This window comes from Epinephelus fuscoguttatus, linkage group LG24 (genome assembly GCF_011397635.1).
Source record: "Epinephelus fuscoguttatus linkage group LG24, E.fuscoguttatus.final_Chr_v1".
Lineage (NCBI taxonomy): Eukaryota > Metazoa > Chordata > Actinopteri > Perciformes > Serranidae > Epinephelus > Epinephelus fuscoguttatus.
Genome location: NC_064775.1, coordinates 12,571,854 through 12,599,696, shown reverse-complemented (window position 1 = coordinate 12,599,696; position 27,843 = coordinate 12,571,854). Strand labels below are relative to the sequence as shown.

At 40.5% G+C, this 27,843-nt stretch overlaps 2 protein-coding genes across 5 annotated transcripts in view; one reads left to right on the top strand and one right to left on the bottom strand.

Annotated features, from left to right (window-relative positions):
• txndc16 (thioredoxin domain containing 16) overlaps positions 1 to 17,052 on the bottom strand; it is a 17,740-nt gene extending 688 nt beyond the window's left edge. The window contains exons 1-19 of one of the 4 annotated variants that reach the window (XM_049569811.1): positions 16,748 to 17,052; positions 11,699 to 11,879; positions 10,278 to 10,360; positions 10,058 to 10,131; positions 9,906 to 9,980; positions 9,632 to 9,753; positions 9,356 to 9,446; positions 8,565 to 8,715; positions 7,591 to 7,760; positions 7,437 to 7,497; positions 7,207 to 7,333; positions 6,973 to 7,119; positions 6,808 to 6,867; positions 5,403 to 5,607; positions 4,241 to 4,374; positions 2,985 to 3,069; positions 2,598 to 2,739; positions 1,668 to 1,855; positions 1,300 to 1,490 (exon numbers count right to left, since the gene is read on the bottom strand). In XM_049569811.1, the coding sequence (XP_049425768.1) occupies positions 1,300 to 1,490; positions 1,668 to 1,855; positions 2,598 to 2,739; positions 2,985 to 3,069; positions 4,241 to 4,374; positions 5,403 to 5,607; positions 6,808 to 6,867; positions 6,973 to 7,119; positions 7,207 to 7,333; positions 7,437 to 7,497; positions 7,591 to 7,760; positions 8,565 to 8,715; positions 9,356 to 9,446; positions 9,632 to 9,753; positions 9,906 to 9,980; positions 10,058 to 10,131; positions 10,278 to 10,360; positions 11,699 to 11,852 (2,260 nt within the window). In that variant the 5' untranslated portion in view covers positions 11,853 to 11,879; positions 16,748 to 17,052. Of the gene's footprint in view, positions 1 to 1,299; positions 1,491 to 1,667; positions 1,856 to 2,597; positions 2,740 to 2,984; positions 3,070 to 4,240; positions 4,375 to 5,402; positions 5,608 to 6,807; positions 6,868 to 6,972; positions 7,120 to 7,206; positions 7,334 to 7,436; positions 7,498 to 7,590; positions 7,761 to 8,564; positions 8,716 to 9,355; positions 9,447 to 9,631; positions 9,754 to 9,901; positions 9,981 to 10,057; positions 10,132 to 10,277; positions 10,361 to 11,698; positions 11,880 to 12,155; positions 12,567 to 15,557; positions 15,679 to 16,747 lie in introns of those variants that run through there. The other 3 variants (XM_049569809.1, XM_049569810.1, XM_049569812.1) reach the window with 3 other exon arrangements.
• Positions 13,245 to 27,843, top strand: gpr137c (G protein-coupled receptor 137c). Its single transcript, XM_049569813.1, has 8 exons — positions 13,245 to 13,937; positions 21,326 to 21,375; positions 21,748 to 21,855; positions 21,969 to 22,107; positions 23,699 to 23,848; positions 24,405 to 24,530; positions 24,618 to 24,742; positions 24,881 to 27,843. Exons 1-8 carry the CDS (start codon positions 13,563 to 13,565, stop codon positions 25,164 to 25,166), a joined length of 1,359 nt encoding a protein of 452 aa, XP_049425770.1. The 5' UTR covers positions 13,245 to 13,562; the 3' UTR covers positions 25,167 to 27,843.

The following is a 27,843-nucleotide window of genomic DNA, read 5'->3' as shown; positions in this document are numbered from 1 at the left end:
TGAATGGATGGAATGTGCTGCATGACAATCCCTTGGTCTAGATAGACTGAGACGAGTCACAGCGAGACCGCTGTCTTATCTCGACACTTGCCTGCCCCAGCTACAGAGTTCAAAGGTTAATGGCTCCGGACAGTTGAGGTTTAAAGTATCCACAATAATCACCTTCATTTAAAGACCCTGTTTACAATCATTACATGTTTCACTGCTCGGCTCAAAGCCTCTTGCACATACCTTTCACATTCCTCGAAAGGGAACACCACACGTTCAGTCCTGTTGCTGCTTTATCAATAAGCTTATCTGTCTGTAACCTCTGCGGAGTACATGTGATTATATGTGTGACTCAATAAAGATGATATACTGGAGGAAAAAAAGGGGGAGACATTATGAGCTAATCCCTTTTCTCCAGGACTATAAGTTTACATGGGAGGATAGCTGTCACATCTTAATCTGTCATTTCTTTAATGCTTTTTTTGGATTTCTTTATATGAAGTCATTCACATCTTTGTATGGAAACATCTAACAGACACGTGGCTCCATATTTTACTAGAGTTGTATTTTATGTAATTGGACACATAACCTGCCTGATTAGAGCCACAGAATTTGAGTCTCTAATCAGCCTCTTCTGATGTCTCATAAAATGTCACATTTGCATTTAAGCCTTTATCAGCTGCACTTATTTCACTGTTTAAAAAACTCAAATGAGAGTATATGTAGGTCAACAAAGTGGAAATGTACCCGCACAATCTGCTGGAAAGTCACTGCAGGTAGTCACCTAATCACTGCATGTAAGCAGGCAATTACTACGGAAAAGAGCGTCAATGCTGCAGTTAAAAACGTCATCGCAGCAACTCCTGCTGCTTGAGAGATGACGACCTCTGCGTTGCAAAAAGACCTGCCATGTTTGCTTTAATGTGGTCTACTCAGTCATTTGCTTGCTGCTTTAAATAGTGCGGGGAAATTCTAATTTGTTTACAATGCAAGCGGAACACAGACAAGCAGACTGCATTAAATACAAGGTGTTAATGTGAGAGTCTAAGTGGCTTATTCATTACGGATGAAAACACATCCAGATGCAGCCTGCATTTCGGTAGGTGCTAAAAGGGCTGCTTAAAGAAAAATAAAAACAAGGAGCTAGAGCTAGATGCAGATTCAAATATCTCTAAACATCTACAATTAAAATAACAAATTGGGTTTAAACATCCTGTGCTCTTATGTCATCATATCATATTATTTACTTTCCTATATACTGCTGGCTTTAATTTTCTTAACTCGTTGCTGTGCAGCACCTCCCCCTCTTACCTGCTGCTGATTCAGTCCCACCCTCGATCCTCTGCAGCCACTGCAGGACAGACGAGGCCACTATAGGCGTGTTGGGGGGGTACTGATAGATTTCATCTCCAGAGGGCAAATGGGTGAGGACTAGAGCAGGGAGGGGGGGCATTGAGCCCAGGTATGACCCCAGGACAGACATACCAGCTGGAGTACGACCACTGAAACACACACCAACAACAGATACATATATTTACACTACATGATAAACTGAATTTATTTATGTGCATGATGGATGGATGGATGGCTGGATGGAGCAACAAAGCTGGTGCCACCTGGTAGGGTCATTTTGATAAATGACTAAAGAATTGATCAGTAACATTGATTGATGTACATACAGGTGGATCCAGCAGGCCAGGTAGCGCTCCATCTTCCCCCCTCCCAATGCCACCACTCCTCTCATCTCCTCCACCAGCGCCTGGTTCTGCCTCTGCCCGATCTCATCCTCCTCCTCTCCCACAAAGAGGAGGAGGAGGGCTTTACCCAGGGAGAGGAAGGACGGTAGGTTTTCCACTGTCAGCTCAGGCTGGAGATAAAACAGAGATAAGAAGGAAGGAGTGGTTCAGATGTACATATTATGCCAGTGATTTCCTGGACAGCGACAGTAGTGACAGCTCAGCAACATATAACATAAAATGTATATCTACATTTACATCCCTCTTTCCCAACTTCTGCTGTTAAGTGGATCAACCTGAGTAGACTGACGAGACATTGCTGCATTTCAGTCTTGGTAAAAATGAGGACAACAGCATCACCAAAAGGAATACTTTGTCACTACACTTAAACTATTCGCCCTCACAGCACCAGAAACTACTCTGGAGCCAAATCTATCGGCACAATAAACACTCTTAGAGTGAACTGAACTTGTCTTGTTGAGCAACATCTGGCTTAAAGATGGCTGTCTGCACATCAGTGTTTTTGTTTAGACATGAAGCATGACCCTGCTCTTGGACGTATTGAGGAAAACCCTTCTAAACTCTGAGGATCCACATATGGAGCTTGTTATCTGTGACATACTGTGAACAATTCCATTTTGGCTTTCACATATTTCCAAGAAGTTGCGCCCACATCATTTATTTACAGCTATTTAATTTCATGAGATTTAAATGAAGATAGGCCCAGATGAGGGTTGAGAAACGCTGGGACTTTAGACTTTTGGCTGTGTTTGAACGGTTTATCAGACAATAACAAATAACTTTGTTGAGTATTTCCCAATGCAGTCAGGACTTTATACAGAGTCAGACAAACAAACACATAGTCTGATTTACCAGTGGATGCAGCAGTGCAGTGTTTATGTGTGAGAGCAGCTCCTCAGCAGAGGTAGACAGAGACAGTATGGAGGGATGAGTGTGTGTCTTCCAAGATGGATATACCAACAGTGCGGGAAGGTCCACAGTGTGCTCTGCTGCCCTGAACAGCAAACATAAAACACAAAAAATACCTGACTAAATTTTAATTATCTTTGATCTCGACTTCCTGAGTGAATGCTACTCCTTAAAAACAAACAGCTCCCACTCATCCTTTGGTTATGTTGTGTTTTATCAAATCCAGATAAAAGCACTCAAAGCACTTCAAGTGAATGAGTAAAATTCATCTTCAAACTGTCAGGGACAAACTTGAAACAGCAATGGCAAGACTGAATTTAGAGCTGTTACCATTTCTCTGCCAGCCCATCGGTGAGCAGTCCGCTCAGCACCTCTCCTCTTAATGAGTTTGCTGCTTCAGTAAACAGCGGCACACCTGGCGAGACAAACAAATAACCATTACATCATCATGTGATGTTACGCTGTTACATTATGAGTTTCCCCAATCATAGCAGTCCCCCGCATCACGTCACTAAACTCACTAACGTATTTCTGGTTGTGAAGATGCAGACATGCGATACGAACATCTCACATTTACAAACAAACAAACAAAAAAAAAAATTACAGCTAAAGACGTGCAAAGCAATCCCCTGTTTTGCAAGAAAGTGAGGGCAAACTGTTTTGTACCGTGTGCAACACTGTGGTGGAACACAAACAGTTTTCGACCACAAAACACACCCGGAGAATGGCTGAAATGTGTGCTGTAATGACAACAGACAAAATAAGTCACCCTGACAGAGGCTGCTGTATCCACATCTGTTGCACATGCTGAAAATATCAATTGTTGTCCATAAACAGTTCACTGAGCCACACTGTTGCACTGGGTGACATGATCCTTCATTACCATGAACACATGAATCCCACACACATCATCCTGCTGCCAGAAATAGGCTGAGTTCTGACAGACTTAACCACTGTGTGAAAAACTCAGCTCCATCATCTATTTGAATAGAGCTCGTCCGCTGACACAGCGGGGGTGCTCGTGCAGGGAGGAAAAGGGTTGCCAGACCACAACACGCCCACCTACAGCAAGCACCACGGAGGCCATTCAAATACATGCAAGCACACATTCTTGGTAGATTACATTGTAACACGAATTTCCACTGTTAACCTCGCAATTGTAAATAGTCATCCTAGTTACTACTATAAACTGCTGTGCGTTTAACCTCACAGATCTGTTCCTCAAACTGGACTTCCAGGATCCTGTTTCATGTCTCACACTGGTACCTGATGCACAACCACAGCCACAGGGATGTTTTCGGACCTGTACACCTGCTGACACTCCAAATGTGTATTCATCTGTAGCTGAAAATAGTCTCCGACAGATACACTGTTTACTCCTGTTTGAGTAACACCAGCCTTATACTCAACTTTTGGGACATAATTAGTCTAGACCTTCTGACTAACTGAGGCACAGTATTAAAAAGAATTAAAAAGTGAAAACCACTGCCATCCCATCCCCACTGAACATGTCAAAAGTCCTCTGTAGCCAATAATGTTCACTGATTTGTGCATCACACCAAAACACACAACAACAGCCACCTTACCTGTGTGTGTTTGTGTCCTAAACAGTCCCAGTACTCTGTCAGGCTTGTAGCCTGCTAATTCAGCGTGAGGTACTTGAAGGAATGATGTCACTTCCTCTTGGGTGGACAGTAGTGCAGGAGACTCTGGCTGGCTCCTGGTTAAAGGAGAGACAAATAAGCTGTGTGTATTGTTCCTCCGGTATCTAATTCTTATCGAACAATAAATACAAGAAGGTTTATATATTAAACAAGACAGGACAGTAGATTGACAGTTCCTGACTCTTGAGCCTAAAAAGTCTAGAAAGAAAAAAATATAGCTGAGTAAGACAACATTTTGGTCTGACTGGTCTCACTGTGCTTTGAGGAGACACTCCTCAATCAAAACATGATGAAATAGAAGCACGGATTGAAGTCTGGGGGCAGTTATGGGCCAAAAAAGCTTTGCCTGTGGAGAACATCCTGAGTTATAGAAAACATAACCAGTCATCTACATAAGCAATGACTCAGAGACTCCTACAAATTGAAAATATATTTGTACAAGCTCCCCAACATGGATTTACATTCTGTGTGTTTCTGCTTATTTTCTCTGCATCATTCTGATACAATCATGTCTTTTTTCTGGTTACTGTCCTCAAAAACCCATTTGATGTCCTTGCTGTATCTGAAATGATGTCCAAGACAAACATCCCTAAAGGGACATTAAAGTGTATTGCATAAAGCCTTTTCTTGACTTCCTTTATCATATATGGGGTTAGAACCTTCACAAGCAGTGTACTTTGGTTGTTGTTTGCATTAATGTAGATGATCAAATTGTTTGTAATTGGTTGAATGAGCCCCATAGTGACTTTTGCCTCAAATGTAGAATATGTAATTAGTACTGTACTTAAACAAAGTTGGGGGACTCACAAGACACAGAAATTAAAATGTCAAGCTCAAAGCAGCAGTGTGAGATATGCTGATGTTTTATCAAAATTCTCAAGTAACACAATTAGCTTTAATACTGACTACCTCACTGTTTGAAAGGTTGGTGACTTGTTTATGTTAATGCTGTGCTCTCCATAACTCAGACTGGAAGAGCACTTAAGTGAATGCACTGCTATAATTCAACATGATGTAATTCAACTCCTCATTTCAAAATAATTTCAAAGACAAATTCCTGTCTGTGGATTCTTGGAAAACTCACAGTACGATGAAGCGATACAGCGCCTCACTACCCAGCATGCCTCTGTAGTGCTGAGCTGTCTGCTGGGGGCGGAGCAGCAAGATGCTGGGGAAGGTCGTGATTGGCTGAAATGGGATCGGGAGGGAGCCGCCTGGCTGAGCAGCGCAGAGGTCAGTCCACTCTCCACAGTCGACCGCGCACATCTGGACGTCAGAATCTGAAGAGACTGATTAATCAGGCAGACATTGAAATCAAGTCAAAGCTTTGATGATATCTCTGTTCATCTGTTAAGTCATCAGAAACATCAAAATGATAAATAACCTCGAGGAGATCTCCTACAACCCCAGAACTTGCCTATGAATGATCCTGTTTTTAAGTTTTCTTCAGTATCAAAGTAATCCAGTAGCTGTCTGTACATACATTGCAAACAGGGACTAGTTGTACCTAGTTTGGCTACTTTTAATGGTACCAATTTACCAAAATTGAAACATACTGACTCCATGGAAACATGATACTTCCTGTTTAAATCCCCAAAAGACCACATTATGGAAACTGTAGTCCCAAACCTTAGAGCATGATTATACCTCAACTTAAAGCAAGACTAAAACTCCATTTGCATGGGACTTATATCACCTGAGGACCTCATGTGATTTAGAAATTACTTCCTCCCCATCTGTGTTTCATGCAGCACATTCTTACAAGATGAGCAATGTCTTTTATTTCGCTCTAATTTACTGACATTATCCCTCCGATAAGACCCTACACAGCACCACCAGCAGTGATGTACAGTGCTAACCTCCATTTGTACGTTAAACAAATAGAGCTGATTCTGATGTCATCATCTTTCAAAATTTTGCTCTTTAGATAGATTTGAGCTTGCTCATCCTGCAAATGGGTCTCCATGCAGTGTAGAGAGATGAGCCTCCTACAACCAACATGCTGCCAAAACTTTTATTTATAATCACCAATGCAGCCTTTTTAAATTCTGTGTTTGACAAAATCTGGTTGGAAATTCAGGGTGGAATTTCTACATGACAAATTATAGACACGGGACATGGTCACAGGATAAAGATCACAGACAACTTGTGCCATTATTCCAAATCACACAAGGTCCCCAGGAAATACCAGCTCCATGTAAACAGGATTAAATAATACTGTTAAGAGTTACAAAATCCATTAATATTAACTTTTTTGTGTTGCACAATAATAAAAAATAACATTAATAAGGCTCAGAAAGTCCCATCAATATGTTCCTATATTCCTGGAGCACTGACGTCTCCTATATATCTTTTCATATAAAAATGTTAGCTTGCCCTATTGTTGAAAATCTTTGTACATGTAGACAAAAAGGTCAACAATTAAAAATTACCCACAGTGTCAGTCTTTGAAAACCATAAAACTGCTCTTCCTATGCTTTCCTGTTTACCTTCAAGTATCTCTGCAACTTCAATGAAGGAGCTGAGGCAAGACATTGAAACAGCATCCCCTGGTGGTAGAAGCAGAAACTACAGTTAATACTATCCACGTGTATTGTAACTTGTATTAATTTGCTTCCTATCCTTGACAGGACAGTAGCAAGAGCGTGGCTTACATCTGAGGTAGAAGAGCACCACTGTCAGGCTGCTTTGAGCTACTGTGGCGTGGAAGTTGTTGGAGGTTAGTTGGATAATTAAGTCCATGTTCAGCAAGTTGCCTCGACTTTCGTAAAAAGACATTGCAACTTCATCGTCCAGCTTGCCTGGAAGCGGACAAAGAAACACATAAACACACAGATACACTCTCCTGTGTCTCTCTTTCACCCTCAGTTTTACCATCAGACACTTACCAAAATGTGTATCCTCATCATCCTCCTCCACCCCCTCGTCCTCATCTTCTTCCTCGTTATCTTGATTTTTAAAGAGCTCCAACACCTCATCGAGGACTTGCAAGGTCAAATACTTCACCTCTAAACTCTCAAACCACACACACACACACACACACACACACAAAGGTAAACACACATGGGTAAAAATAACAAGTATTCTTATCTTGTATGGATGTGTGGGATCATAATACCTTCTCAGGCAGCCTGTAAGCAGCATTATATTCACTGGGGGTTTTCACTGCAGGACTCTGCCTGATAACACACACACACACAATTAAAAGAATAAAGCACAACACAGAGCTATATGTTTAGGATGCTCATAGATGATGTACCTGTATCTCTTACCTGTGTACGAGCACCAGCAGGGCGAGGCCCCGGAGCCTCCAGGCCAGAGTGGTGGCCGTGTCCAGGTCTAGGTGCTTGGTTGCAGGACGAGAGAACAAGAAGACCTGGGGGGTCTGTTGGTAGGGGAACTGAGGGGGCTGGACCGAGGAGGGGTCTTCATAAACTTCAGTCTGGCAGTGGAGGGACAAATACAGTTATGTACAAATCCACACACTGTATTCACTCTTGCTTTCTATGTTTTTTTCTGACCTATGCTGATGAAATATGTTTATTTTGGATTAAAGGTGTCTTGAAGTCTTAAGTAGAGCTGAAATGATTATGCTGCTTTCACATGGAATCAGGCAGACAGCAAACAGCTCAGGAAAAACAAACCAATAGTCCGATGGAATAGCAGGATCGCAAAACAAAACTTGTGATGATAAAATTCTTTTGAACTGGAAGCTTTCAGGTTCCTGAGAACAATCATTTCAAGTGACAGAGGTTTCTGTATTTACAGCTTCACCCTCCTCCTCCATGTCTGCCTAAATCACGTTACCTTGTGAGGCGGCAGGATTCTAAAGATCCCAAGATTACTTGAGACTCACATGATCGAACAAGACTCCAGCCCTGATCTGCTACATAGTCTGCCCCAAATAGCTCCCGCAGTAGAAACGGTATTGCCAAATCTTTGTTGTTTCCCATCTCTCTCTCCTTCATTTCCTGTCAGCTCTCAAACCAGAATGATTTTTTTTCTGTTGACGGATTAATTCAGTGATTCTCGACCATGGGGCCAGGACCCCTTCAAGGGGCCACAGCACAATCATAACCAGTAGACATATGCAACCAGTGACAAAAGGAAGAAAGAAGACGTTGCTCCATTTTAAGGGGTCACACCATGAAAAAGGTTGATTAATATCCTGATCATTTTAGCTCTAATAACTTTAAATATAAAGGAAATCTTTGCTTAAGTGGCTCTATACTTTCATCCTACTTACCACCAGTGGAGCCTCCATGAGCTGCAGGAAGGAGTGGAGGCTGAGGGTGGACAGGGGTTTCCTCATACGGGTCAACGGGCAGCGCTCAGAGGACTTTGGGGTTGTACAGTGGAGGAACCACACTCGAGACGAGTGAGACAACTCATTGACACTGAAAGACAGACAAAGACACACAAAGTTAGTTCTTATAAAACATCACTCAGCTTGTAGCGGTTTGATGACACATTCAGATTTTTCCAGACTGCCTCAACATCATCACGTGAAATGAATAAAACAGATGATGTTTCAAGACAACTAATGTGCAGAGGCAAGAAAACTTTTCCCTAGAACATTCCTGTGCAGTTGGCAACGCAGTGTTTGGCTTGGCACGTGTCTAACTGACAAAGACTCATTCATAGTCTACAAAAAAAAACAACCAAATTACTTTGTCATAATGACTCTACAGAAGGGTTCGAACCATTCATCCAAAACATATTTCCTCATCTGATGTTTTTGTGAGCATGGTGGTGGAGAGTTACTGCTCCAAACTCTCCCATGGGTGTTCGGTGAGGTTAAAATCGGAGGAGTGTGTCAGGACGAAAAATTGCCAGTTAGACAAGGCTTACTTCAATAAATCAGACCTCCTTAAAGGGAATTAGGTTTCATAATAAATGATGTTTAAATAAGTCTAACATGGATCCTTCCAGGTTCAATGCTTTTCTCAGAAAACATAATGTGCGGACTGCAAAGGCCATGGCATATGAGTCACATCTCAGAAAAGAAAAGAAAAGAAAAAGAAAAGAAGAACCTACCCTAAGTGCTTCAAAACTGGGCCCCCAGTTATGAGGATGAACTGGTATTTGGATCCGTACACATATGCTGTCTCCATCATTGACCTGTGCTCTTAAGTGATACAATCAACAGAAACAATATAATTAATTTAATTAGTCATTAAAGTCAATCAATCAATGAGACAATCTGTGTTGCAACCTTACACGATCATGCGATCCATGAGTCAGTCCTTAGACACGAGCCAGATAACCTCCATCACTGACATTTTGCTTCCAACCTCAAATTCTTTTTCATACCTTGTGTTCCCAGACTGCGGACGTAACCCAGTACGATATCCTTCTTCCCTCTGACTGCCTTCTCCATGGCCAGCAGGTCGGTGTCTGTGTGGACGTACTTGACCTCTTCTCGCAGAATAGCACTGGAAGAGAAAGGCAGAGAGAAAAAGTTGTTGTTATTCTGGATCATTGGGAGTCTGCATGAGAACACAAAAAATAATACTTCACAACGGGAAATATTAGATCAAAAAGACACAATAAAATAAATCATGTGAATAAATTGCTGCTTACTTACAACAGGACTTCAGAGACGATGGAGTTGACGTCAAACACGGTGTCCAAGTCAAAACCCAAGAACTCCTTACCACCCCTGACAGAAAGACAGATGAAAGTTGAAGAGAGATACAACCAACAGCTCTAACAAGTACTGTACTCCACGCAACCGACCTGAACAGAAACGCTGTGTGCAGCGCCCTTTCTTCTGTGCAGTATGTGTGAACCAGCTCTTTATTGCAGTTGACCTAAACAGAAAGAACAAAACAATACTGAACTGTCACCTCTCCATCCATTCACTTCCTGATATCTGTGTCCTCAGTTAATAAAAAAAAACTATGCTTTGATGTTGGTTTCAATGACAAATGGAGCACATTGAGAGGACTACAGTTACCTTGCCAACCAGAACTCCATAATCCTGCAGAGCGTCAGCAGACTTCTCCAGCTCCACCAAGAAGAGAGAGATGGTTGGAGAGACTGGAGACACAGAAATACTGTTATGTTTGGATCTTTGCTGATATGGCAGCAAAAACTGATGCATAGAGAATGAAGGACTCCTGTCATTAATATCATGAAACTGGAACTTGGCATTGCATGTTATTAGACTATCTACCATTGTCTTTTTTCAAGAAGGTCCCGCAGTTGTGGGTAATAAGGGCTTCAACAACCTCAGAACCTCAAACCATGTTTGCACTTTTAAATTATATTCAAATACTACATATACTCTACTATTCCAGAATAAAACAACACAAAATCTTACACAAATATATCTTGTCTCTCTTCAGCATTGAATGACCTTAAATTCATCAAACCACACATCTGAGAAGCAGCTAGATGTAAACTTGAAATGTTAAAGGTCGCATACTGTTAAAAAGTCAGATTTCCATATCTTTTTTAATCATGAAGAAGGCACAGGTGCTGTATAGGACTTCTGGGAAGTTGTGATGTCACAATGATACTGTATAAATTTATAGCGTCATTATAGTGCCATAACAGTCATTCCCCGTCTGCAATGATGGTGCAGAGACGCTGAAAGCACAGACGTGGAAGACCCTGAAACAGTCATCAATCAAAGCAGTCCGGGGTATTGTTTTTGAGGGGGACTTAAAGAGACAGATGCTAAAACTGAGTGTTTCAGATAGAGGGTGAATACATCTATATTAGGGCTGCCACTAACTATTATTTTCATTGTCGACTAATCTGTCAATTATTTCTTCGATTAGTCGACTAATCATTTCATCAAAAAATGTGTTAAAATGTTGAAAAATGTCGGTCTGTCTCGCCCAAACCCCAAAATTACGTCATCTAATGTCTTGTTTCATACTCACGCCAAAGGGTTTTAGTTCACTGTCATGGGAGAGTGTGTAAAGCTGCCAATATTTGACCGTAAGAAGCTGCAGTAAGAGTATTTTGGGGTACTTTTATAGTGCTTTTCTATGAAAAATGACTCAAACTGATTAGTCGACTATTAAATAGTCACCGATTATTTTAATAGTTGATTGGTCATTGATTAGTCGACTAATCGTGGCAGCCCTAATCTATATTCAGGCAGACAGTATGAGAATAATAAAATGATTTTTGAACATTTAAGGATGTGAATTTGCTGTAGTAGAAACCCCATTTACAAGTATTAACCTGAAAGCAAGCATAATATGGGACCTTTAAGTTCTCTATAGTGTTTAACATTACAAAATTCTGTGCTGAAAGAAATATTCTAAGTGTGTCTGGCTCTGACATTTGGAGATTAAGACACTGGAGTCTACCAACTACTTTACTGACAATACAAATTTGGAAAAGGCTGCGTGAGTGACTTACCTTGATGCTCAAAATAGATGAACATCATCTTTCCAGAATGCAATTTCTCATAGAAGTCTGCAGCTGTGTATTCTATCAGATCAGATGTGTTGGCCTTCTCTGTGCATCCTCCTGACCTCATCCACAGCAGGAAAACAACAATACACACCCACATCTTGGAGGACAGATTGCTTTGAGCTCTCTGTGGAGGAAAAAAATATGGTAATGAAAGATGTATACGTGTTATTAGCATCGAGGAATAAAAAGACAAGAACTGTGCTGTCTGTGCATAACTGTTTAGCAGACACACATGATGAGAATGATCCCATACAAACCAAGGATGACAATATGAACGCTCACTATAAATCCATATGACCGCACTATGTTATTTATAACTGTATCATATTTGTTCGTCCGTTACATGGAGCTGAATAGGAACACATTAAGTTAAGTGATAATAAAGATGCTAGCTTGTTACCTGAGAAAGTCGAGGTGGGGTTAAAGTTCACCTTTTGTCTTTCCAAGTGTCACAAACGCTACAAACCACAGATAAACCCGTGGTGAAAGAACATGAAGACATTGTGACGCTAGTTATAGGCAGCAGCTTCTTCTACGAGTGTAAAATCCCGAAGAAAGTCCAAAAATGGCGCTTTCTGCTTTACATCGAATTGGAAGTAATGCTAGCAGATTCATTAGCTGGGTATGTTAGCTAGCTAGTGATGCCGTAAAGACCGTGAAATGTAAAATAGACATGTCAGCATATGTCCGTGGGAGATGTAATGTTAGGCCACCGATAAAGTAAGTTTTCAAGGTTATTTTTCACCAAGTTACACAGTGAAATGTGAAAAATGTGTCTTAAGGGAATGATGCTCCATATTTCGACAGTGACAAAGCTATTTCAGTTAAAAGAGTACTTCCGGTTATCGTTTTTAAATAAAATCCTCAAATGAAAAATGTGTTGCGTTTCTGAGTAAGTTAGTGCGTACCGCTCTTAAGATAACAAAAAAAAATGTTACTTTAAGAATCTTGAGTTGGTGAGAATACACGTTATTCAGAAAGACTGCTGTTCAATTAATGCGAGCCAACATTTAAGCTTTTATTTTGAAGGCAGCACCGCATTTCCGTAAATAACGGTTATCGCTTGTCAACTTGACGTAAATGTCTGGCTGTTGTTTTGATGCCTCTTTCTCTGGGAGTGACGCCCACGTGCTTCATTGAGCCAATGAGATCCGGGAATAGTTTTGACTTGAACAAATGGCCAATCACAAGCGCATAGAGGGCGGGCACTACTGCAGCTGACATCATCATAAACCAATGGAGTGACGAAGCTGTGGAGGTTGGGCGGCAGGGTTAACCAATGAAGCAGCGCAGTGGGGAAGTGGGTGTGAGGACGTCTTTCTAGTGGGAGCTTTAGCTCGGAAACTGGCGAGAATCGGTGGCTCAACAGTCAGCTGTTTCTCATTAAAATTAGGTTAACGTTGAGCCAAGATGGCGGCCCATGAAACAACAGTTTCCGTTTCAGTTGAGAACAAGGGGGCGGTTCTAAAACTGCATCACAGCTGATCTGGAGGTTTTTCCCCCTTAAGTTGTTTTCTGCAGAGAACAGCTTTGCAGAGATTCAGAGGGGGACCTCTCTCTTGTTTTACATCTTGTTGTTTTTAACCTGGCGTTTTTTAAATCTACACCCTAATTTTTCTTCGGATTTAAACCCCAGCGTTGCTTCACGATGCCACTTCTTTTCAGAATAAACTGTTTTTATCGCAATTTTTCACCCGAATACCCTCGTCTTTTTTGTCTTCCACGGTGTGTTTAGCCCAGGTCTGACCCACTTTCAGTGTTTTCGCCCCCACAGCATCCCATGTGTTAGCGCGAGCCGTCAGTGGAGATGTTTTCAGCAGGAGAGGAGGTTAATTCCCATTTGTTTACCTCACTGAAGGAGTCCCCTGGAGCTGCAATCTCCCCAACACTGGAGCTCAGTCTAACCACCGTCTACACCGTCCTCTACTCCTTCCTGTTTGTTTTCGTTTACCTGCAGCTCTGGCTCATTTTGCACTACGGACACAAGCGCTTCAGCTACCAGAGTGTGTTTTTGTTCCTGTGCTTGCTGTGGGCAGCGCTGAGGACGACCCTCTTCTCTTTCTACTTTAAAAATGTGGTGCAGGCCAACCAGCTGCAGCCTCTGGCCTACTGGCTGCTCTACTGCTGCCCTGTCTGCCTGCAGTTCTTCACACTCTGCCTACTCAACCTTTACTTCACACAGGTAGGACTGCATTGTGTGTTTGTGTGTGAGAGAGACAGAGAGAGGAGGGTGTGCTGTGTTTGTGTGACCTGATTTCACAAACCAGCTGACACTGCAATTTTGTGTACACTCTATTGACACACAGTTTAACTTCCATACAGGCAAATTAAGCTGTTATTCTGTTCAACTGTACTCTATTGACCCATGTGAAGGATTCCTATTAACCCAAGGTCCTCAATTCCTGTTCCCAACATCATCCACCACCCTGTGGGCAAAAGCTCTTCAAGGATGATTACCCAACTCTTGTTAACAGTGCAATTTACCAGTTTAATTTGACACATTGAATTTGCAGTTAACAGCAAAGATAAAAGGCCAGCTGTATAAAAACTACATCTCCCATGAGGCTTTGACAGTGCTCCTTTGGCACAGGTTTGTTGGGCATTTTCATTATTTTCTGATGTTTTATTGACTTAATAATCAATTGTTGACTGAGAATATAGTCGCAGAGCAGCTCAGTTGTCACTGAAAATGAGTGCCAGCCCTGCATTCAACTAAAAAAAAATCTGATTTTCATATTGGTGGGTACATTTATTTAGAATAGGCTTGAGGCCTCTGTGTCAATGAAGTGTGGTTATCTGGAAATAACACATAACCTTAAAGGAATAGTTCGACCTTGTGTCAACACTAAATTTCGTGGTCATTGTGAGGTTTCCAGGCGACGAGCAGTGACTCCAGGAAGTTGCACCCAGCTAAGAAGTCCTGCACGTAACCCCCTGGCCCCCAGGAAGGGTGTCAGGCTTTGAAGACAATTTTTGTAGCAGCCAAACACGTAATGCCAAAGGGCCCAAAAAGACTTTTTCCCCATAGACTTACATTGTGAAAGAGATGCTTTAAATCAGAAGATACATTTTTGAGTGCCATAACCTCCACGAAATGACTCATTGAACCATTGGGATTTGGTCCATTAACATTTACAAAGTCTAGAAGAGCTGCATGATTAAATCATTTTTAACCCCATTCAAGTTAGCTACGTGCTAACCTGGAAGTAAGCCACTGGGCCCCACAATGCAGAAGATCTGGGTAATTCCATACCACAGAAAACAGGCTTTTTTGGCTTCACGTGTCACTAAGCAACTTTAACAGGAATAAATGGGGTCCTGCCTCCAACTAGAGTTGCCACCCTTCCGGTTTTTCCCAGAATTGTTGTCTTTTTTCATCAGCTGTCCCGGGAAAAAAAATCTCTCCCGGGACACAATTTGTCCTGTTTTTTTGGGGGGGGAAATGCAGCAGCAGCAGGCCAAGGAGTCGATCAGTGCAACAGGCCCTGAACGACGCATAGTGTGTCCAAATTCACACCTGTTCTTCTCTGTGGTTTTTCTCCGCGACCGTGCGTCATAGTGAGAAGCCACGCATACCACGTGAAACAGTGGAATCGTAGCTTTCCGAATATTTTCACAGCAAAAAAAAAGATAAAGTTACACTAAAATTATGTATAACAGAGCTTTCATACAGCTATAAATAAATCACGCTATAAATACAGATCAATTGTCTACCAAATAAAATCCTGACAAATTTCTTTACAACCCATTATACAGATCTTTTTATCAGTCACTTCATATAGTGAGGAATATCGTATCTTACCACGTCTTAGGCTTGCGTGTGTTTCTCCCTGTCTATCCACACTTGTAGTCTAGATAGACAAGACCAGCTCCTTCACCTTTGTGCACCCAGACAACTGAGGCCTAATTATGCATGCTGACAGGGCCGTAGTCACCATATATATTGAGGGGGACACGTGCCCCCCCCCCCAATGCCCAATTTTTTTTTACTGCAATCAAAGTGGAAAATATTATCTTGGAGGACATCATTGCACTTGGTTGACTATTTTTCTATTATGTTAGATGTAAATATTGCATGTGTCTTTCAAATAAAACACATTTTTGACTTGTGAATGAGTCAATGGAATTTCTTGCAATAATGAAAAAATACTGGCAATCATGTCCGCCTGGCACAAACCACATGTTTTGGACAGCTGTGAAGTGACAGAATGTCCCACCATCATGGTTCTTATATTGCCAGATTCCAGAGAGTCTCCCCTCTTCATATATGGCAGAATATGTCAACTTCCAACTTGCTATGGTGAGATACATGTAAAAATGTAAGAATTTAGGCACACAGATTTGTTTTTTTCATTGATATAAAAATTAATATAAAATACAGGCACAAAGAAGGACATGAAATGATGGCAAATCTGGTCTCCTATGTCCGAATTTCTTGTTCATTGGTCAGTCTGAACTGGTAATAATGGCCGAGCCCTCCACCTCAAACATTTGGTCGAGTGCCCCTCTTTTTTCACAAATCCAAGGTGGCAACCCTACCTCCAACACTGTATCCAGTACCCTTAATACATCCATGGTAACGCCCCATACACAATAAATAAGATACAACATGAGTTAATGGGCTTTAAATGTGCTGTAAGCGACATTTTTTTACCTTGACATAAAGTTAGGCTACCTTTCCCCATTGTTTCCAGTCTGTATGCTAAGCTAAGATAGCCATCTCCTGGCTTTAGCATCATACTTAATGAACAGGCATGAGAGCGGTATCAGTCTTCTTATATAACTCGCAGTAAGAAGGCATACAAGCCTGGCAAAGTAACCTTAAACTCACATTTTTGCTTGTAGAGTTTCTGTCATAGCCAACATTTCTTTTGTGCAAATGGGGAAATGTGGCTACCATCAGCCTACATGTTCTATAGCAGAGTGGGTTGGCTGACTTAAAGAAGCTGTTTTAGGTTGCTGTTGGTTAGAAAGCTCTTCAGATTGACTCACTTCATGTCCTGGGGTTAGAGACGTTAAGATCTGCCAGTAAAAGCCTGTGTGGCATTATCCCAGCGTCCGTTGATGTGTTTCATTCAATAAGTGCACAAGACTCAAAGCAAATGTCCCTGTCAGCGGCATGTTCTCACAAACTGTGTGTGACGTGTGCACGAAAAGACACAGTTGGTCAGTCACAGTTGTTTAAACACATGCCCACTCAAAATGTCAAAGACCTGTTTGTTCCCCTTTCGGAAAACACCTCCACACTTTGGGGCTCACCACCAACACAGTTCAGTCTCTGCTTCAAAGTGAAACACAGTGTTGTCTCAATCACACACAGAGGTGTGAGTAGAGAGGATGCTTGTTCAAATGGCTGAGTAGAGATTGGATAATGAAGTCAAGGGTGTCACATGACTGCTGAATAAACATTGTCGCCCATCAGCTGATCTGTGACCTGTTAAAGCCTTCAAACTACACCCCGACTGAAGAAACATCTTTGGTTGTTGTGTTGCTTTGCATTAAACATGTATGGTGACGACAGCTGCACTCTGTCTTTCCACCACCACCACCACCACCACCACCAACAGATTGGTTTTCTTCCATGTCATTATAGGTTTAAAAGCATGTATCTCTATCTATGTTGGGAAAACCATGTGACTGACCAGCTCAGTGAACAAACTTTTCCTACTTGTGGTTTCATGTCTGGCTGGGTCAGACCTGAGTAATAGATCACATTCATATTTTTTCCCACAGTAGGCACTTTGACCATCCTGCTGCATTCTTATTCATGAGTGGTGAAATAAATCACTTCTACAGTCTCAGTTATACCAAAATGATCAATCAATAAAAAATATATATATATAACTAAAATATTCAACCAGCTATAATCAGCCATTTGATGTTAATGTTCATTTAAATGACTACCAGGAGGATGTGACAAACCCACAGTGAAAAATCACCCAATCTACAGAGTATTTTAGTGTCTTTCAGCTCATTGTTTTGGTTTTCAGGCTCTGACAAACCCCCTGTACACTACCTGCTCAGTAGCACACAGCAGAGAGACACTGTTAATGACTAGCTGGTGAACATAGTGGAACATTTAGCAGCTAAAGAGCCTTATGTTTCACTCAGGAGTCAGTGGAGACCAAAACAGAGCTCAAACAGAGTGAATATTGGATTGACATTGATCAGGTGAACACAGACATGACTCCTAATGAACTAAACTAAATTGATGGTTAATATGAACATGGCTAAAGAAGATTTCATTGGTCAAATTTAGGTTATTTTTTGCTCTATTGTTGTTTATTTTTGTTGTTGGTTTTTGCTTGGATGATGGTTTTGTTTGCTTATAATTTGCTACTTGTCTCACTTGTCATTTTTGTCAGGGATTGTGTTTGTGGAATTATTATTATTATTATTTTATTTTATTCTGTTTCTGTAAAAAAAAAAACAACAACAAAAAACCAGGAAACGTAACTGTCGATTGTCAATTTCACTGTTTATTGACTGGTTTCCCAATAAACATATTTGAAAGGAAACGCGAATGGCTCTATCTAGAGCTGGTTGTGGATTGTCCATTCTGAGCTACTGTAGAAGCAACATGGTGGACTCTGTGAAAAGGATCCACTCCTTATGTAGATATAAACAGCTCATTCTTAAATAATGAAAGCACAACAGCTCTTAGTTTTTACAGTTAATAATATGATATTCTGTTTCTGCAAATATACCCCCCTAAATCCTACACACTGGACCTTTAAAGGGTTTACAAGATTAATAATAGGGGCCATAAGATGCTGAATGGGACAGAAGAGAATCAAAAACTTGTTTTGTCTACAAAAAGTTATGCTTTCTGAATTGCTCTAGTCCTTTAGGACTCAAAAAACCCAGATAAAATAATTTGTGAAGGGACAATCTCTTTGGTTGAACTGCTCACATGTCATAGAAGTTGACACAAGCCATAAAGGTCAGGAATCACTGTCTTAACATATAATTAATCTATGAGTCAGTACTGCATTTTAATTAATTTAGGGGTAAATGGAATTGCCCTCGCTGACTGATCACGATTGACATTTGCATTTAATGATTTTATGTGTCATCAAATGAACATGACTCATTTAAATTCCTTATTCTATCCAACCAGCAGACCAAACCACAAAGATTTTGAGTTTACATCAATATATTACAAAGCAATGCATCAAATATGCACATTTGTGAAGCTGGAACAAAGATTTTTTGGCATTTTCCTTGAAAAAATGTCAGTTTATTTACTCATCATTTCAGCTTTAGTTGGTGTACATGTGTGCTCAAAGTGCATAAAGCATCATCACCTACCATTTGCCTCAAGAAAGAAAAAACAGAGTTTTCTGGACCGCCTCAACACAAGCACATAAAATCTGTCTTTCAGTGAAGATATTGCTCAGTATCATGAATAATTTGTTCACCCAATGTCACTACTCAGTTCCTGCATTACTGCTCAACAGCTCCATTTGATGTTGAACTCAAATGTCGAGAACAGAGCGCTGGTATAACATCATGCCATCGTGAGACGCTGTGCCATCTGACACATACACATGTATGGAAACACTTGTGTGTAGTGTGTTTTCTGATGAGTCAGGCATGACTCCTGACCTGTGATTTACTTCCCACTTATTACATTTTAGCTCCCTCTCACTACAGAGAATAACAATGTTCAGTTACATACTATCAAATCTTTTTCTCTACTGAGAGAAGACAACATTGATTAGCTCTATTTTCCATCCATTTTCGAGGTGCACGTATAGTCTGCATAAAGTATGTAATCCGGTCATGTTCTGTTGGCTGGCTGCCTCATTTCTAGGTTACAAATTACCTCCTTCTGGCCTACATTCTCACACAAAAGGCTGAGTGTTGTGCGTGTGTGTGCTTAAACTCAGTGTCTCTGTGGCCATATCCTCTATCATATAACATCAAAAGTGAATCATTGTCATCACTAATTATGCAGAGTCTGCCAGACTGGAGACTTTGATCAGAGATAGTATTGTATATATCTGAATGTTTGTTATTAACAGAACAAACTACATTGTGGAAAACATTTTTTAAAACCGTAAAGTCATTCCAGAAGGTGAATGAACTAGACCTGTCAAGGCCAGTGTCCCAGCTTTTGTACACTTAACTTGGACTTGTGTCCCAGCTTTTGTACACTTAACTAGGACTTGTGTCCAGTTGGATGTTTTTTACTGATAACATGGTGGCAGCTGGCAGATGATGTTCAGCTTTTGTTTGGCTTTTAGCGAGTAACATGCCAAATTACATTTCCCTACAGCATTTGGAGTAAAGTCTCATATTGTCAGTGCCTCCTCTAGGAAGGTAAATCTCCATTGTGATTGAGGCAAATTAAACTCACTGTGTAGAGGCTGCTGGGATGACCCAAACTTACTGCTGGACTCTGACTTGATATAAGTGTATTAGGGCAATTTGGGCTATGAAGCAAATCACTCAGCAAAACTGCTTTATTAAATTATTGGACTTAAAGGCTTTCTTTGCACCAGTTGGATGAAGTACCTTCATTTGTTAGGTATTTAATTACCCGAATTCACCACAAACTGACAGTTTTATGAGATTACTTGTTCTGTAAATAATTAGAATTTCCCAAAAATGTAATATGAGTAATTGCTCTGCAGCCTGAAGCACACAGACAGGAGAGGCAAACCAGGCAAATGTTTGGGGCCCCCCAAAACAGGATTATATCTCAGCCAAAATACAGTGATTTCTCAAAATGCTCAGTATTGTGCACTAATCAACTGTATAAGCTCATTATGTTGACATTTAGTTATACACCTTTTTCATATGATTATAAAGTCATCTAAAAACAATGCCAATCAGCATTAGTACCCATACTTTTTCTTCAGGAAAAGCTGCATAGTGCGTATTGTTGTCATGATATAAAATGACATATACTCTGCAGCCTACACTCAACAACACTCAACATTTTAAAGGCCTACCTGCAGATGTTAAGACTGGTCAGTGCTGAGTGGTGTGGTCCTTTTTCTTCAACAACACTCTTTGCATTGCTGACTGTCATTGTCTTGTTGCTTACTTTTGTTTACTTCGCAAGATGGAGTAAAGTAACATAAATTTGTTTACACTGTCTCCACCCTTGTCAACTGTCAGTCAGGCCTGGAAGCTAAAGGAGCATTTATGAAGACCCTTTTTTCTTCCTCTAAACTATAAAATAATTTTAAACTACTTTGACATTTTTTTTATCTGCATAAAGAAATTAATTTGATTGTTTTAGGACTTCAGTTGGGTTTAATAGTCTGTGTTCATATATACACACTATTATGTGATGTTGGTTCTTGCTTGGCCCCTGTTTTTCTTGTATTATCTGAATGTATGCTGCATAACTGTGTGTGTGTGCATTTCAATGACACACAGGAATCTCTTCAGGCTTTGTTAAGTTCACACTCTTCTCCTAAAAAGAAACCTACCCTCCTCCACTCTCTTTCCTGAATGTCAAATTTTTAAAACACCTTATTGGCATAATGGAATTTATATATGTATTATTATATGTACATTACTGTATGTGTGTCATGATATTTTATCTTTCTTTAGGTGATGTTTAAGGCGAAAGCCAAGTATTCCCCAGAGCTCACCAAATACAAGTAAGTCTGTCTTTTAATGTTTTTGGTATTTATGCAACATGCAGTTTCCAACTTTTTGCCCTTGTCTTGACTTTTATCAGAAATTAATCTAAAAACAACAGTCTATATCTACATCCAGTAACATGATATGTGTTTGTCCCTTATCGTTTCACGACAGAAATTTTGAATGTGGTTGTGCGATTTCTAACAGTTATCATACTCCTTCCCCTGCACCACCAGCTTTCTGTCTTTGCCTTTCTACTCTCACACACTCACAGTTGGTTTGCAGTTTCAACACCATGAATTTTAATTAGTTGTTGTTTATGAATAAAGTCCCATTTGTTTTGGCCCTTCTCTTACTGACTGTATTCTCCTCTTTTTTCCTCTCTCCAGGGTTCCTCTGCGTTTGTTCTTCCTCTGTCTCAGTATATTTTTCCTGGTGGTGAATTTAACGTGTGCATTGTTAGTGCAAGGAGCTCTGGAGCGCTCTGAATCACCGAGGTAAACAAAATAAAACAGTAACAGAACATTTTCTCCCACAGAATAATGCCACATGTTGCCCCCACAGAGCAGTTATACCTAAGTGTCTGTGTTCTTCTTCTTACTGTCTCCAGTGATGGGGGTATCAGACATGCAGTACTGGCCCGAGTCTTGATCAACGACAGTCTGTTTGTCCTGTGTGCTGTCTCTCTCGCCGTCTGCATCTTCAAGATCGCCAAGATGTCCTCTGCCAACGTTTACCTTGAGTCCAAGGTAGGACTAAAAACATATTGGGAATAAAAACTTTTAAAGATTTAGAATGTATCTAACTTAAAATTCTTGCACTGGTGCTTTGTGTTAAGCCAAAATTATTTTGCTGTAGAAAAACATGTCAGTATTAAAGGATCAAAAAATGTAAGTTAACATTGTGGTAGTGTACTCAAGGGGGTTTCCATAGCATGTATACCTTGCTACATTCCATGCCATCATACTTTATTATACTACATTATGTTAATGTGTTCAGATTTTTGCATCAGTTCATATTATAAATATATTACATTTCTATATTTATACAGACAAATCTAAGTGCCCTAATTTAGTTTAAATGCATTAATACTTTAACTACATTTTCCTATGTATCCTCACATACTTTTACTTAAGTAACAATTTTAATGCAGGACTTATACTTGTGACAGAGTATTTTTACAGTGTGGTATAGGCACTTTTATCTGGATACTTCTTCCACCATTAAAACCATCTGCTTCTGTTATTCATCAGTGTCACCCTGCAATTTTCTCTCCATATGTTTTAGGATAGATATTTTATCTTTTGCCTGTCAATATTTTAGTTTAGTTTTTACCCTTACTATTTATTCTTTTACTTTCTCTATTTATCTGTACTATTGCTATCTCTGTGTTGCAGCAACAACTGCATTTCACCCCTGGGGATCAATAAAGCTTTATCTTATCTAGAAGAAAACGCAATGTCCCCATGTCCCACCAGCTTAAACAGACATTTTCAGTATTGAGAAATCTACCATTTCGAGGTAAATTTGTATGTGGCACTCATACTCTCATTTCTAAAACGTTTTCGGGGTATGCTTCACTTTATAAACGTCTGTTAGCTCAAGCTAGCTAAGCTAACACGGCACAGCATTCCAGTGAGTAATGGCAGCTAGCTAGTAGCACTATGATGCTAACTCTCAGACTACACAAAGTTAGCTCTTGTAGGTGATTAGAGATGGATTCCTAACGGATCCCAGACCTTTAACTAACAGTACAGAAACTTCACGGAAACCTCAAACCTCAGACAAATAACATGAGCATTAAATAAATAAAGTTAGCATATGTATTATTCCTGCTGCAAACATTCTGGATGCTAGCAGCGTTAGCATTAGCTTCCTGTGGTTAAATACAAAACAGACCAGACCCCAGCTGTACGTTATATTAAAACCTCATATTAGATGACCACAGAAAGCTACAGCTACAGCTAAAACTGCAGTTTTAAACAAGGTGGAACAATATGAGCTGTGGTTTTACTCACTTACCGGTTTCTGTGCAAAGCTATCATGAGATGCTAATAGCTAAAAAGCTTTTCCCATTTTTGCACAGAAAATACCCATGTTAATAATTTTCAAATAATATCCTGCACCACTGGCAGCAATGGTGGCTCATGATTCTTAGTATAGACATGTACAGATGCTTGAATTTATGTCTCTCAAAACTCAATTTCTGGCTGTTACTGGCCCGTGCAGAGGCCTCAGTCATCTGGTGGGTCACATCTGTGGCCCATATCTGACATTCAATTACTGGCCAACAGCCAGCTGATGCATGACTTGTATTAAGCACACTAACTCTTCCACCAGGGTACATCAGTGTGCCAAGCTACAGCCATTGGAGCCGTGGTGATCCTGCTCTACACATCCAGAGCCTGTTACAATCTGGTGGTGGTGGCCCTGTCGCCACAGGACAGGCCCAGTCCCTTCAACTACGGCTGGTACAGCGTCTCGGATCAGGTACTGCACCACGTGTGTTCAGTTATAGATGGAAAACAAGCTTTTATTTAGCCAGAAACCCAGTGCCCAACGTGTGTGTGTGTGTGTGTGTGTGTGTGTGTGTGCGCGCGCGTGTGTGGCCAGTCTATCTTAGGAGATTTGTGAAAGCAATGCTTAGTGGGGTAAAGGGCTTTGTTTGGCTATAAATAACTCCCGTGTGTGTGTGTGTGTGTGTGTGTGTGTTTCCTGACCTACATCATGGTTCAGGCCTTGAGGCAGACAGCCCATTTTAAAGGATGTTTGTTTGTGTGTATTTGTGGGCATAATCTGATATTATGAATGATTTCTTTAATCTGTCTACATGCCAGCTGCCAGACAGTCAGCAAATGTGTCTGTGAGTGTGTGTACCATGTGTTTCCCCTTATTCGTGTTACATATAGTAACGAATAAGAGCACAATTGCCAGCGTATGATATCCAATATATTCTGGGGGTTTGCTTGTTTGTTCTATCAGTTGTTTAATGTTTTCAAGGTTCAGGTAATGAATATATTATACACTGTGTTTGTGGGTGTTACAGGCCGATGTGCAGGAGATCAGTGGCGAAGCCTACATCGTGTTTGGGATCATTCTGTTCTTCTGGGAGCTTCTACCTACAAGTTTAGTGGTGGTTTTCTTCAGAGTCCAGAGACCCAACCAAAACCTGGTAAAATAACATGTTAAAAGTAAAAGTGCCAGCAGTAATCTCTCAGACAGAACTGTGAAGTATAATGGACATCTCTCTAACTCTCAGGCTCCAGGAGGGATGGTCAACAGCCACAGTTTCAGCTCCAGAGCTTATTTCTTTGACAACCCTCGACGGTACGATAGTGACGACGACCTGTCCAGGAGCATTAACAGTAGGAGTGATCGGGCCAGGTGGGCACACACCCAAGCCTAAATACAGTCTTATAAGCTTTGTATTGGAAAATCAATTCCCTGACTCACTAGATTACTTTTGATTGATTTTACTTTCACTTCCTCTTCTTCAACATCTCCTCTCAATCCTTCTCTCAGTCTCCTCTCCACAACCCCCCAGCCGGGTACATCCAGTTGGTACGGCTCTATCCAACGCAACGGGACTCTGACTGCAGGCGTTGCCTCCGCCCTGCAACCACCATCTTCCACAGCCCCCCTCCTCTTTGCCTACGGAAACATCCAGAGTCACAATCACCACCACCATAACTACTACTCCACCCCGCAGAACAACAACTACCACCATCATCATCACAGTAACTACTTTTCCACACCACAGAATTATTACTGTGGGTCGCAAACGTACTTCTGCACCCCACAGAACTAAGCAGGGCCCATGTTAAGATTGAGAAAGACTAATAACTAACAGTTTCCTGTGTTCTTGTCACCATTTTGCTACCCCAGATACATCAAAGCAGGTACTTTTGAGTGATATTCTGAGGCGTTGCTCCGGATTAGGTTGGGCCTAAAAATCGGTTCATGTAATTTATTCCAGAGAAATGTGGTGGCATCAGTAGAGAGGTTGTTGTGCCATTATAAACTGCATTGTTAGGACATCTATGCCTTTACATGGCATGTATGGACCAGAAGGAAAGCAAGCGCAGGCCATGGAAAAGAGTTATAGCACTAATATGGCAAACACACCTACACAAAACTGCAAAGACCAACCTTTTTCTGTTAAATGTTTGGTCGGTTATCATTGCAAAGAATCATCAGGGACCAGATAATCATCGCTTTCATTATCCTCTCCTTGTAAATTTCATCTAGTTGTGCTTCTCTATGGAATGAACCATTCCAGATAGAAGCCATGTTGCTTGCTAGCTAATTTGGCTAATGCCGAAGCCACCATGGTCAGTCAGTCAACATTTCTGGATGTAAAGACGTTTTATTAACTTGACACTGGTCAAACTATGGTTGTCAAAAATGGTTTGCGTGACTGTCTTCAATGGACACACGTGATGCAATCATATTAGCATTAAAAAGGGGCAATTTTGGCTGGAAAAGAACAGTGAAGGATGCTGGCTTGCAAGCTTCATCCTCGGTCCTCATGAAGTCTTTTCTGACAATGAAAACCAAATGATATGCGTCTACAAAGGGCATTTCATGGTGTTTCTCACTTTTAGCTCACGACAGGAATTAGCTGTTGCTAATTTACCATCGGCTGCTGCTGCAGTGAGAGGTAGCTTATCGCTAACGCTAACACACTTGTTATCTGTTTAATCGAGAAAGTTCTCAGTGACCGAGAAAAACTGAAATACAAAAAGCTAATTATAAACTTCCATCAAAGACTTGGTAATATTATCTTGTTGGTGGCAAATTATCATTAATTTTTTTCAAACAGTGATTGTTAATTTTGGTGCCACAGAAACATAAAGTTGTACAAACGCCGTTAGCAAGCTTGACACTTTAGCCTGCCTACTCAGTACTGGATTTGTGTTTAGTTGTGTGAAATATGCTTATTACAGTTTCCATGGCTGTAATCAAAATACTGGTCAGTTTATTTCAGTCTTCACGAGAATCATCCATGTAAACTGCTTACAGTCGCAAAAAAAATATGTGAAATTTATATGTAGCTACCATATGCGTGTTATTGTCAATCTCAACAGCACAAGCTTGGATACGTAAATGTGTGAAACATCAAACGAATGCATTTATAGAGACAATGAGTGATGGAGAAACAGTTTCAACAGATAATGACCGACTCAGGCTTTAACAAAATCTGCTCAGTTACAGGAACATGCCACTGCTGTTGGATGAGAATACTACAGTGGTCAGATCCAGGTTTCCTTCCCCTTAATTATACAGAGGAAACTATGTGAAAACCCAAGAAAGGGAGTGCCATATGCTGTCAAGTTGCTGAATGTGGGGAATTAAAAACACATCATTGATTTAATTTGGCAGTAGCATTATCAGTATCATGGATCAAATCGGCCTACAATATTGGAGTAGAGATCCACCCTTAGATTGTTCATTAACAGGGTGAAAATGTGTCTGAAACATAGTTTTGACCAAAAACCTCTTATGTTATCTGATCCTTTCTGAGCTGTGAGGCAACAATTTGCACTTAGAAATTCACCTTAAGAGAAAAAGGCTACAGGCCTAAATGTAGGATTGAACCTCCTACTTGTTTTATGTATTTTCTTCAATCATCGTCTGTATTCTATATTTGACTATTTATCCTTTGTGAAAGGAAATTATCAATGTGCCATCACATTTTATCATATCTAATAGTTTCATTCCTTAAGGAAAATATTTTTGCACAAGAGATGTTTGGATGACGTGTTTTTAATTGTTTGTATGTCGAGTTAATCGATTTCTAATCCATGTGGGTTTTTATGTCTGTATGTGTGTGATCTTACAATTTAGTTTTTGAAGTTTGCTTTTATACATGTTTTACATTGATTTTTATTGTTTAACAGATTTAATAGGGGTTTTTTCTCATGTTCATGTCAGCGCAAATCTTCTCAATCTCACGACAGACGGCAGCCTGTCAGCAATATTTCAATTTGAGGGAACATTTTTGTTTTTGAGACCAAAATCAGTGCACACATCTGGACTAATGCCCCCCCAACATCGCGGTACTTTAACAGACTTCAGCTGTCATGAAACTCGATCTGTAAGTGACCATGTAAACTCTAACTTAATACAAGAAAGGAAAAACACATTACTTGTATCAAAAAGTTTCACAGGACACCGGAACACAGTGATGGAAATGAAGTTGTTGGGTCCAGCTGTTCACCAGAAATATTAACATCTGCAGTGCATGCTTCTGCATCAGAGTGCAAGAACTCAGTGTCATATTTTCTTTCCGAGGTGATATAATTTATGTAAAAGTGTTGCTCTATCTGCTACGAAATGGCAGTGGTAATTGTTTTATGAATTGTTTCATGTTATGGATTGTTTTATCCGTGGCCATATTGAATGTAACCTATTGTGCGACAGATCACTAACGATGTATGCAAGAAAAGCACTACCATGTTTAAATAAAGGCCTACTGCACTGTT